The sequence below is a fragment of the Myotis davidii genome, unplaced genomic scaffold (genome assembly GCF_000327345.1).
Source record: "Myotis davidii unplaced genomic scaffold, ASM32734v1 scaffold151, whole genome shotgun sequence".
Classification (NCBI taxonomy): domain Eukaryota; kingdom Metazoa; phylum Chordata; class Mammalia; order Chiroptera; family Vespertilionidae; genus Myotis; species Myotis davidii.
The window spans coordinates 3,479,369-3,492,340 of NW_006285248.1; the positions used below are offsets into that span (position 1 = coordinate 3,479,369).

Here is a 12,972-nt window from a genome sequence, read left to right on the forward strand (position 1 = left end):
GAATGTGTGCTCCCAGTCCAGTCACTCCATGCGGAAGCAGGCATTCCAGCTGGGTTTTAGGCTGATTTTCCTTCTCTCCCTCCTGCCTTAGCAAGAAACCTCCATTCCGGGGTAACCTGACACTGAGCGGATCAGCCTCCGCTCCCCTCCCAAGACTGCCCAAAAGAAGTTGCTTTCCTCTATATTGAAATATTCATTTGTCATTTATTGACTTGACAAATATTTATTGTTAACTGCACCCCAAGCACTCGCAGCCAAGTAAGATAGTCACCGGCAGGGCGTGCCCACTTAGAACTTACAGTCCAGTGGGGACTCAAAGATGAGTGCAATGCAGTGCGACAAGTGCTATGATGAGGGAAGAACGGTACAATGTGAGTACAGAGCAGGGGTCCCTGGTGAAGACGTAGGAAGTCAGGGAAGGCCTCCTGAGAAGTTATTAAATTGAGACCCTAAGCAGAATGGAAGTAGCCATATAAGAAGAGAATAAGAGTGTTTTAGGCAGAGAGCACAGCCCGAAAGAAAAAATAATCAAATAGGTATTTATTTTTGTATAGACAGTTTTGTATTTTGCTGCTTTCCACTTACCTATTTTATCCAGAGTCACCATATCATTAACTATTATTGAAAACATGATTTTTTAAAAATATATTTTTATTGATTTCAGAGAGGAAGGGATAGAGAGAGAGAAACATCAATGATGAAAGAGAATCATTGATCCTGCACGCCCCCTACTGGGGATCGAGCTGAGGCATGTGCCCTTGACCAGAATCAAACCCGGGTCCCTTCACTCCACAGGCCGATGCTCTATCCACTGAGCCAAGCCAGCTAGGGCAAAAACATGATTTTAACGGCTGCCTGATAATCCATTGGGAGGATAGTGACTAATTTATTTACCCATTTTCAAAGGGAAATAACATTTTTAATAATATTTCTAATTGCTTACCCCTTATCAATATAAAATCATGTAAAATGATTATATTCATATCCACAAAATCTCCTTCACTTGGCTGTCTGTTGAGAACAATTTCTGAACCCAACTGATTGACATCCACCCACAACAACACTGAATTTAAGCAAAGTATTGGTTTACAAAATATTGGTTCAATTTAACTATTTGTAAATTTTGCTGCACTGTTTTGCATAAATTGTCAGGGTCTTAAGAGGGGCTCAAGGCTTCTGGGGCTTTAAGATCCTCCCACTCTCCCTCAGAGTCCCTGTGTCCCTCAGTCTTAATCTCCCCCAATCTAGCTCCCCATCTCCTCCTCCGCCTCAGGCACCCCCTCTTAGGATGTTAGTTGATATTTACTTCCATCATTTTCCCTAAGTGATTTTTCTGTCTGTGACTCAATTTCCGAAGTTGCAAACATCATTTCATAATTTTTAAAAACCATATTTTGGGGTAAAAATGTAAATACAACATATTTGACAACTTTCACAAACACTCTTAAGGAAGTAGGACAATTTAGGTGAAGGGTCCACTCCCCTTCTTTTGAGCTGTTTCAGATCTAATTCCTGTTGCTTTTGTTCTGTCTGCCTTTAAAACTGATCTTCCTCAGCTGGCCCTGCCCCTCATTTTAATCCTCTTTGCAACAAGGGCTTTGGTTTGCCTGTTTGTTTTCAGTGTTGAGCACTTGAATTTATTGTCTGGGCATTAACTTACCCTTGCCCGGTGGGGCACGTTTTAGAGAGAAAGTCCCACTGGTTGTGCACCTATTTGGGCAGCTGTTCAGTTCAAACTCTGTTTTGAATCAGAGATTTCCTGTGTCTCCTGTATTCTTCTGTAGCTGTGTAGCCTGTCGTGAGAGTTTGTTCAAACCTCAGAGCACTCAAATAATCACTGAAGTTCTCAAATTCATTTATTCTACAGGTAAAGAGTCTCTTTCCTCCTGGTACCCAAGAATCTCCACATTAATCATGTACAGGTTGCTAACTCCCTAACAGTCCCCACAGCCTGCTGATGTCCTGGCCTCAGGCCTCCACAGTCCAGTTCTTTTTTGTCCAATGGGGCGGCTCCTGCCTTCTGCTACCTTGCCATGCCCACTTCATTTATGTAAAGTAAAATGAACATGGAGCAGCCAGGTCCTCGAAGTGGAGATTTTACTTAACACTTTAATAATCCCAATTCAGCACATACACACGCACCTTTATTGACAGGCCTTTGACAACTTTGCATAATTTAAAATGCCACCCCAGCCTATCAGCGATGCCGGCGGGAAGGTGGGCCTGGCAGATAACAGGGTGCAGGCTGGAGCTGGAGGCTGACACTCCACCGTCCCAGCTGCTCCTCGTGCCCTGACGTCTGTGAGCCGGCTCATGATCTCAGGATGTACGAAAAAATACTAATTGCATTACTATTGTCAGGTAAGTGGAATTTTTTTTTAGCCTAAGGCTGTTATATTGGATATAAGGTTATAGATTAAAATATAAACTATCCCACTGTAGTTCTGTCTTATTCAAATTAATAAATAAATGAGACCATCTCAGATCCCAGTTTGCTGGAGGGATCTTATTGGGACTCGGCTGTCAACGTGGAGGAAATAGCACGAGGGAGCCAGTAACTGTGGCCGGCTCACCGTTTTCCAGTGTGAGACGCATGCTTTAATTCTCAGCCTCGCCAGGTTAAAAGAATTCTATCAACGAGTATGAGAACTCTTTCTGTGCAAATACATTAGTTGCTTTGTTTACGTTTTAATGAGGTGGACTTCTAAATAAAAGAGTCATTAATGAGGAGGAGGAGGATAGATACCTGGTCCTCCATTTTTAACGAGTTTCCCAGAATATTATAATTTCCTCCTCCTCCTGTCAGAAAGGCACAAGCCACACGCATGGACTCAGTAACCACAGGCGTCCCTCTGTGGGTCCGTTACTGAGGTGTGAGGTGGGAAAAAGAAATAACAACTCTCTTGGCTTAGGTGTTACTCGGTTTGGGGACACAACTAAATCAATTTACTCAAATAAAGAAACACTGTAAGGGTATTTTTACGTCATATTAAATTCTCATTATCTTTGGCCTCTTCCTGAGAATGTCATGGTGATCATCTTCTCGAAAGGCAGTGTTGTGTGTTAGAAATACTAGCGCCCAGCCCGTAGAGAAGGAGAAGCAGTGATCTTAGCCCGACAGACATTTCTCTCACTGGAGTCAGAGCAAGTAGCCGGCGCCTCCTGGGCACCTTGTGGGAGGCAGGGAAGAGAGCCAGCGTTTGCTAAGGGACTTCAGGGGGGGAAATTGTGTAACAGTCAAAGCGCTGACCTGAGGGACAGGGGGAACTGGGTCCAAATCTGGTTCCACGTCTGAAAGGTCGGAGAACAATGAAGTCAGATTGCGTACCTCTCTTTGTTTCAACACCCTCGTCTATGAAACGTAGACATGTTAGTATCTGCTCCATAGTAATCACGTGAGGACTCTGAGAAAGTAACCAATGTACTGCCTCCAGTGCCTAGCACATAATAAAGTACTAAATAAGTATGCAAGAATGATAATAATTATAGACTAGGGAACAAACCTAGATATGTAGTGGTGATTTCTGAGAAGAGGAAAACCAAAGACTAATGAAGTTGCTCCAAATTTTTTTAAGAAGCAAAGTGTGAAAACATCCCTCTTGAAAAAAACAAATGGAGGGTACAGGGTGTGATATTTAAATATATGCAAATATTTGTAGAGTTTTACAAGAAGAGAGGAGAGGTCTCCTTTTGTGTTGTCACAGAGGGCCAGGTAGGGTCCCTCAGACACCACCCTTTCCTTTGGGTGGGGCCCAAGATCTGGAAAAACTGGATACATCTTCGAGCTGCCCCCAATTCAGGAAGGATGCCTGGAAAAGAAATACATTCTGCATGTCTACACCTGCTCAAGCAGACAGTGGAGTCATGCCTTAAATGATACTTCACGGGAGCTCAGCAAGGCCACATGACTCGGAAGGCTCCCCAGGCCTTCAAGGCTAGTGCTCTTACAATCTTTGCATCTTCCGAAGCCCTTCATGGAAAGTCTGTTAATGTGACTACTTTACAGAATCACAGACAGGTATGGAAACAGCCCCCCTTGACTCTTTAGTTGAAGAGGAAACCTGAAAAATGTGAGGAAGGGTAAACATCATTGGCAAGGGAAAGAAATGATGGTTTTGCTTTCTCCAGTAATCTTAAGGCTAACGCCAGTATTTCTAACCTCAAGTATCATCTGCCTCATGGAGAGTTAGTTTTTTGCAAATGATTTTCTTTCCAATCATTCCCTCATTGGTTCATTCAGTAATCCTATGTCAGGTGCCCAACACTGAGGCCAGAGCAGTAAGACGAATGAGCTCCCGGGAAGGGTACATTCAGTGAGGGGGGCGGAGGAAACAGTGGCAAGGTCCACAGACAATTAGCAGAACAAGCAAACTGTTAAAATAACTGACAACAAAAAATAAGACAAAGAAAATGAAGCCAGGTAAGGTGGTAAACGTAAGCAGGGGCTGCTTTGGAAATGGGTAGCAGGAAGCTTTTCTCCAGGAGGTGACATGTGTGCTGCGAGGTGAACAGTGAGAAAAAGCCAACCTTGCAAAAGCTGGGGAAACGGCACTGGAAGGTAGAGGGCGGCAGTTCTGAGATAGGAGAGAACTTAGTGTGTTCAAGGAAAGGCCAAGCTTTTGTTTGAAAATCAGCTTCCGATGCTAAGAATTTGAGAATACAATATTATATCACTTCAACTAGGAAATTATACCCTAAGCCAGCACCCTCTAAAGTTTCCTGATTTTACTTTAAAAATCATGCAAAATTTGAATTCTAGGTCATAATATGCTGATTTAATTGGAAAATCCAAAGGGACAGGTATTATCACTCCTGAATTATTCGTTGGCGTAGCCCCAGAATCTAGCCCAGCTCATGACCTGTAGTAGAATATTGGTTGAACCAGCAAGGAAGGAAGTAGAGGGAGGGAAGAGAAGGCAAAAAGAGAATGTTGTTTTTATTTGTTTACGCCAAATGAGGACTCGCGTAGGAAGAGAATGATCACCTGTGCGTCTGATTACACACACCGCAGGCACACCAGTGTGAATGACAAGCACGTGCTACGGATGACATAAGGAAACAAGGCAGCTCTTTTTCTTCAGTGACCCAAGAAACGCGCCTTTCTGCCCATTTAATTCTTTAGGAAAGAGTTCTAAGTCGGATTTCAGGGACCACAAGACTTTATACATTTTTTAAAATTAAAACTTGGGTCTTCATTTCTCTATCCCACACATTGCTAGCACACAGAAGGCACTCAATAAATAACAGTGGCACAAATGACAAATAACCAGAAATTTGCTGTGGACTACTTTAATTGTGCAAAATCAATGAGCTTCCATGGGCCTCAGTTTCCTTATGTACATTAAATAAAGTACCGAATAGATGGCATCTAAAATCCTTTCCATCTCTAAACTTCAATGAGTCCTCAAAGGTCAGCCTGAAATGACTAGAGTCTGGTTCTCACACCAATACATCCCTTTAGCTTGGTGTGAAATTGGGTGTTTGGAAAGAAATAGGCATTCTACTATGAATTTCTTTGAAGGAGAAATCCTAAGAGAGGGAAAAGAATGGATGGTATCTTGAAGTTAACTTACACTAATTTTAAATTGCAAAATTAGCATACTTGTGATAAATTTCTTTCTACTTTGTTTTCTGGAGGATTATTGAAAACATCAATGAACCTACTTGGGAAGCACATTTTAAGTAATTTTCCCAACTTGTCGTTATAGGTTATATTTTGACATCGACTGCCACCTCTGCACCTCCGACGGACAGCGTTGATCAAACATCAGTGGGTAATAGATATCCCAAGTTTTAATTTTAAACCTACAAGTGGGTAATCGATTTCCAGCCTTTATCATATCCATACATTTAATAAGTACCTATCTGTGTAGTTTTCTGTGATAAATGAACTAAACTAAAACTAAAGAAAAATTCAGAAAAGAAACATCCCAGGGCTATCTCTGAGTGTGGGGAATGTTTTTTTTCTGCTTTTTAATACTTTCTAAATTTTCTGCCAGGAGAGTCATAATTTGTAATCAGGACAAGTTTAAAATATTTTTACAAGTGAACTGAACAAATACAATCTCTGCTTTCTAAGAGGTCTCCTTCTTAGAAAGAATGCCAACAAACATTGGTGGAGGAAAACCAAGATACCAGCGTTCATTTCATCACGGTTTACTGCTACTCGAACACTTGGTTATGGTGTATGCTGAAACTGATTTCAGGGATTTGGTAGAGAAAAGAGCAACAACTGACGGTGAACATGTGATAACCCACCATTAAAACGTATCTCATCTTCCATTTTTTTATATGGCTTGTTCCTGTTATGATTCCCCAAGTCCCCAAAGACCATGCTTCAGTAGCTAAGAGTATCGGAAAAGTGACCACATATAGGACCTTTTGTCACTTCAGTCACTGGGAGACTTCTATCACTTCGTGGGAGTCAGGCAGTGTTCGAGCCCATCCCTCTCCCAGAAAAGTAAATGAGTTCAAAAGCATTGTAAGCCCCAAAGCATTAAACGTGGTAGTTCTTCTCTCAGCCCCCTAGCACTCCCAGTGCACAGAGCAGGAGGAGGGGTCTGACCCTCAGGGCGTGGAGGACCTGGTCCCCTTGACATTTTAGGTCAGACTCCAACTCAGCAGTTTGCTTTGAAGGTCCGACGCAAAGGGGTCTGGGTTTCTCCCCACTGAGGTGTGCGTAAATCCTCAGAGGTGTTCTTACAGGTAATCAGTGAATTAGGTAGAACAAGAAAAAACAAATGTTCTTGCCTTGGGGAAGAGAAGTTTAGATCCCTGGTAGTAAATGAGAAGGGATCAAGTTAAAGGTGGTCGGCTGAGTTTCTTCCAGTCCAATCTGAAAGGAGACCTCTTGCCCAAGCTGGTTTGATTCAATGGATAGAACTTCGGCCTGTGGACTGCAGGCTCAATCCCCAGTAGGGGACAGCCGATCAATGATTCTCTCTCATCATTGATGTTTCTGTTTCTCTCTCCCTCTCCCTTCCTCTCTTAAATCAATAAAAAAAATTTTTAAAAAGTTTAATATGAAGCAGAAACAGCCTATGTAATCAAAAGCATGACAGGGGTTAAGTAAACCATGATTTATGCATCAAATGTAACATTATGAAGCCATTAAAATGTTTTACAAGTGTTTCCCCTAATATGGACAAAAATGCTCTTTGAATGAGGAAAGGCAGGTTTCAGAATATTACACAGAGTAATTTTTAAGTATATATTTATAAACATATCTAGAAAAAGTATCTGAAAGATTTGCACAAAAATGTCAACAGTGCAGATTTCTAGAGAGCAGAGTGGGGGATGAATTGTTATCCTCTCCTAGGGAAGGAAGTAAAAAATATTGGTTAAGGACGAGGGCCCTACAGTCAAACCTCCTGGGTTGGCATCTAGCTTCACTGCCCACTGACTGTATTTTTAAATTGTGTGAATCTCTGTTTTTCTATCTGTGCAATGGGGATAATTCCTACTCCATACTGAAGTTATCAGGATAAAATGAAATAATCTATGGAAAGAGCTTGGCATGGTGCCTGGTACATAGAAAATATTCAATAAGAACTATTAACATCGTCAAATTCTCATTTTTCTTTAATGAAGATGTGAAAACAAAATATATGCCATGACCCTCTCTTTATGTATGGTTTTTTGGAAGAACAGAACTCCTTTTCTTTATCACTGGATAAATGTTTGTATCACTGGATTCACAGTGCCTAAGGACATTCCTACATTACCTTTGTAGGTGGTACAAAGGTAAAGTGGAAAATCTGTCATTGGAATGGAAACTGCCATAAGTTACGGTAACAGGAGGTTAAGAGTACAAAGGCCGAATGTGACCCATACAGAGCTCTCCTTTCTTTTTCTTTTTCTTTTAATATATTTTTATTGATTTCAGAGAGGAAGGGAGAGGGGGAGAGAGATAGAAACATCAATGATGAGAGAGAATCGTTGATCGGCTACTCCTGCACACCCCCTACTGGGGATCGAGGCTACAACCCAGCCATGTGCCCTGACAGGGAAATGAACCATGACCTCCTGGTTCATAGGTCAATGCTCAACCCCTGAGCCATGCTGGCTGGGCCAGGAACACTTTTTAAGCTTGTGTTTCCTTTCTTTAGGAATGTCTGTTAATCCTATTAGTTTCTGTTCATATGAATGTATTTTTATTCTTTAATATGTTGAAAGGATGATTCATATCAATGGACATTATAATATTGCATTACTTCCATCCTGGCATAAACCACTCCAGTGATGGCGAACCTACGACACGTGTGTCAGAGGTGACACGCGAACTCATTTTTTTGGTTGATTTTTCTTTGTTAAATGGCATTTAAATATATAAAATAAATATCAAAAATATAAATCTTTGTTTTACTATGGTTGCAAATATCAAAAACTTTCTATATGTGACACGGCACCAGAGTTAAGTTAGGGTTTTTCAAAATGCTGACACGCTGAGCTCAAAAGGTTAGCCATCACTGCACTAGGCTATTGTAGAATATTCTTTTAATATCGTACTGCATTTAATATTTGCGTTAAGAATTTTATATCTATATTTGTGATACATAAAATTTTTCTGCAATTTATTTGTGTGTATATACATGTGCATTGGCTACCAAAAAGCTAAATAAATTTTTGCCCATTTTATTTTTTAAAATGTATTAATCATTACTACATGGCAATTTTAAGCATGGAAGATATTTTGAAGAAGTAGCTATCTATTCCAATTATAGTAGAAGAGATTTTTTTAAAAAACAAAAACACAAGAATAAGTGAAAAAGCCCTAGGCAGTTTGGCTCAATGGATAGACTGTCTCAGGTGACTGAAGGTTTGATTCTGGTCAAGGGCATGCACCTTGGTTGCAGGTTCCCGGGCCTGGTCGGGGTGCATGCAGGAGGCAACCAATCAATGTGTATCTCTCACATTGATGTTTCTCTCTGTCTCTCTCTCTCCCTTCTACTCTCTCTAAAAAATCAATGGAAAAAAATCCTCAGGTGAGGATTAACCAAATAATAATAATAATAGAATAGGTAAAACAAATATTTTCTTTGTGTATACATGAATATAATACACTATATTACTGTATTTCTTTTCCCAAATTTTTATTTGGAAATATTTTAAACCCATGGGAAAAGTCAACAAAGACTAGGTTCAAATGTTATCACACCAAACACTTAATCCATTAGAAAGTTCCATTGTTCTAAATTTTAAGTGGCTACTTTAGCCTATTAAAACCCTTATTAAAGAATGCACAGTGAATGACAACAGATGGACATACGATTCTGTTATCACACCTTGACCTGGGCTGAGTTTTTCAGCCTTTGGTTCAACAGCAAAACTGAATGTTTCCCTTAAAATATTACTTCACAGCCCTGGCTGGATTGCTCAGTGGTTAAAGCATCAGCCTGTGGACTGAAGAGTCCCAGGTTCAATTCTGGTCGAGGGCACATGCCTGGGTTGCAGGCTCGATCCCCAGTAGGGGGGCGTGCAGGAGGCAGCCAATCAATGATTCTCTCTCATCATTGATGTTTCTATCTCTCTCTCTTCCTCTCCTTTCCTCTCTGAAACCAATAAAAATATATTTTTAAAAAATATTACTTCACAGCAATAGCCTTCTCCAAACACTCTCTGGAACATTCTCACATGCATTCTGTGTAACACAGTACGGTTTAGCAGAAAAAAGCACTGACTGAGAATCAGCAGATGTGAGTTCTTGCCCCAGGTTTTACCACAAGTTAACCGTGCAGAAATTTATTCCTCAAATAAATTCATCTATCAGGTTTCACGATCATCAAATGCCCAAAACTATAACACTCAGAATATTTAGGTTTCTGACTTAGAAATTATTGAAGTCAAATATTTCATAGGCAGGGTGTATCCTTGTAAGAGTTTGTTTTTGCAAGATAACACTTCTATCAACTGCAGGTCAGGAGGGAACCAAAACCAAGCCAGCTGCTGCATGAACAGACTTATCACTTTGTGACAGGAGCCCAGTGACTGGAAGTTTTGGCACAGAGCAAAACTGCAGGGTCCTCGCCCAACATTGCATTTTACTGCTGTTCTTTCTAATAACATCCCGCGTTAGAAGTGCCCACTGCTGGGGCGAGCGGGGGTTCATGGGTAGAGCATAGAGCAGCATGTTGGGAGGCTAGCCTTCTATTCCCAATTATATTCCTTGTGTTCTGGGCCCACAAGTCGCCCAACCTCCTTGGTGCAAGAGGAGCAGTGGCAGGGCCCTCCCCCAACACACAGACCTCGCAGGCTGGTGGAGTGTTCCAGAGCAACTGCCAGGTCAGGGCGGTGAGGATGAGAGGAAAGAGGTGAATGTTTTGAAAAAATTTAAATGTGAATGCAAATGTAAACTGTAAACCATGCACATTTGGAATATTTCCTATTCTGGGTGGTATAGTCATTCATTCATCCATTCGTTCATTCATTCATTCCACCCTTCCCAAACTTAAAATGTTGGTATTCAGGTCACAAATACGTACTTTGTACAAAGCACCATAGCAAATGGCATTTTGGTGTCTAGGGAATGAAAACCGATTTTTAAACGAGGGGTCTGAGGCCTTGCCCAACCTTCCCTTCTGTTTTATTTTACACTAATTTCCCACGTGAACATTAAACTCTTGTCAACTGAGAGGTTTGCCTCCCTTTGCCTGCACACTGCCCCCGGCCTCCGCTTGAATGCACGCGTCCTCTCCCTTCTCCCTGTTAGCCCAGCCCATGCCCTTTCTTTACCTCAATTCCCCCTCCTCCCCATTTCCTTAAAACTCTACCCTCCCTTCAAGGTCCAGCCAGTTGCAAATAGGATAGAGTAAGTTGTCCAGAGCCCAGAGCAGCTTAAGAAATGTGAAGTGCTGCCCCACAGCCCACCTGTTGCTGGGTAGCCAGATGCTGGACACATCTGCCATCATACCTCAAGGTCAACATACCTCTCTTGCAGAGAGAAGTGGCATTTTTCAGGTATAGAATGGATGTGTTCTTGTTAGAAGAGGTAAAGGGTGTAAGAAAATGACCCACATGTCAATAGTGCTAGGGCAGAAAACAGTTTCTCTTAGTAGCAAGAGGACACTGAGGGCTTAGGGATGTGATGTAAATAGCACAATAAATTGGTGTGAAAAAATCGTCAAAATGAAAACTACCTAATCATTAAAAATTCTAGAACCGCTCAAGAAATTTACTTGTCTTGTTTTGTGTACAACGCACCCCAGTGTTCACCAATCGGTGAGCTAAAACATCAAAGGCATCTTGCTGACAAGATCTCAGTCAGGCAGAGATCTGGGAGGTGGGAATAAGAGTGGGAGTTAGCAGAATTAGGCCTCTGTTTCTGTCCTTACCAGCTGTGTTAACCTGAGCTAATCATTTAATTTTGATGGTATCAAATTTCTTATTTGTATGGTAAGGAAGTTGGATTTAAAGTTCCAAGTGTCCTTGTAATGTAAAACATAAAAATGCATTGTGAATGAAATAGGACAATGCTTAAATTAACCTGTAATCTGAAAACAATGCAAACAGACAGTGAAAGCTGATCTAGATACAGAAAGCTACAGGCTCAGAGCACAGGGGAGGAGAGGGAGAGAGAGAGAGAGAGAGAGAGAGAGAGAGAGAGAGAGAAAGGAAGGGTTGAAGAGAGACCCTTCACATAATCTAGTCCTTAAGAGGTTTAGGCAAACCACACCTGTTGTTTAATGGTTACAAGTTCATTTGGATCTTTTCTACCAAGTAGACCCAACTAAGGAGTTTATTGTAAAAAGCCCTGTTTAAAATCCACTTTTTCAAGAGAAATTTCACAGCTTTGCATAACTATATCCACAGATGTCTGTTAGCTGATTAGGGCCTGAGAAACCTGGGAGGCCCAGATAGCTCTGAGAGCTCTGGCTATGAACAGTAGTGTTAGAACTCTCTTAGTGGCTGTTGAGGGTACGTATTGTGGAATTTTCATTTCCTTACCTTGAAATTTGAAAGTAGCTTAAGTCCCTGAGGAGTATAAAGAAAGAAAAGAAGGCCCTAACCGGTTTGGCTCAGTGGATAGAGCGTTGGCCTGCGGACTGAAGGGTCCCAGGTTCAATTCCAGTCAAGGGCATGTACCGTGGCTGCGAGCACATCCCCAGTAGGGGGCGTGCAGGAGGCAGCTGACTGATGTTTCTCGCTCATCGATGTTTCTAACTCTCTATCCCTCTCCCTTCCTCTCTGTAAAAAATCAATAAAATATTTTTTAAAAGGAAGAAAAGAAGTGTGGGTAAGGAACCTTAGAATTGATTTACCTCCTGTGAGGCCAGAAGAAAATTGAATTTAAAGTGTCTTTGTTTTAATTTTTACAGAGGAAATAGGACTGGATCTGGGAAATGGAGCAAGGGAGACACGGAACAGACAATTTCCCCGAGTTTTGTAAAATGCTATGCATGTGGGAGAGACATGGGATAAATCTGTCTTTTATGATGTGCTCTGTGCGCTACGCCATCACCTCACTCTTAATGCCTTTCTCAACTTCTATTTTACACAGCTGGGACTCCCTTACCCGTTGAACATACTCCTGCTAATCCAAGACCAACGGAACTTCCATTTACAACACGTAAAACCATCCCACAAGGTTTGTCCATATTTTTAAATAGTTGCCCTGGAGTTATTGTAATGACACAACACTATTTCATGGGATCTGTCGGTGCAAGAAAACAGTGACTAAGTCTAAGAAACGGAAGCTAATAACTAGACACAGTCCCTAAACTTCCAAAAGGTCTCACTTCTGGACTATCTCACAGAAACAATACTTTGGGTTAAAGGCATGAAGCCACCCAGCAAAAGAACGTGAAGGATGAGTGTGTCTGTGAAATGGGGCTACATGGAGGGAGCCAAAGATGCGGTGGAGAGGAGGGGTTGTGGGGGAGAGGAGGGGTTGTGGGGGAGAGGAGGGATAGTGGTGGAGAGGAGGGGTTGTGGGGGAGAGGAGGGATTGTAGTGGAGAGGAGAGATTGTGGTGGA

General features: G+C 41.6%; 1 protein-coding gene across 1 annotated transcript in view; it reads left to right on the plus strand.

The window, feature by feature from the left end:
- Positions 1-2,224: 2,224 nt before the first annotated feature.
- Positions 2,225-12,972, plus strand: part of GYPA (glycophorin A (MNS blood group)) — a 20,999-nt gene continuing 10,251 nt past the window's right edge. Inside the window, exons 1-3 of the mRNA XM_015558901.1 lie at positions 2,225-2,361; positions 5,709-5,774; positions 12,497-12,583. Of these exons, the coding sequence (XP_015414387.1) occupies positions 2,325-2,361; positions 5,709-5,774; positions 12,497-12,583 (190 nt within the window). The 5' untranslated portion in view covers positions 2,225-2,324. The remainder of the gene's footprint in view (positions 2,362-5,708; positions 5,775-12,496; positions 12,584-12,972) is intronic.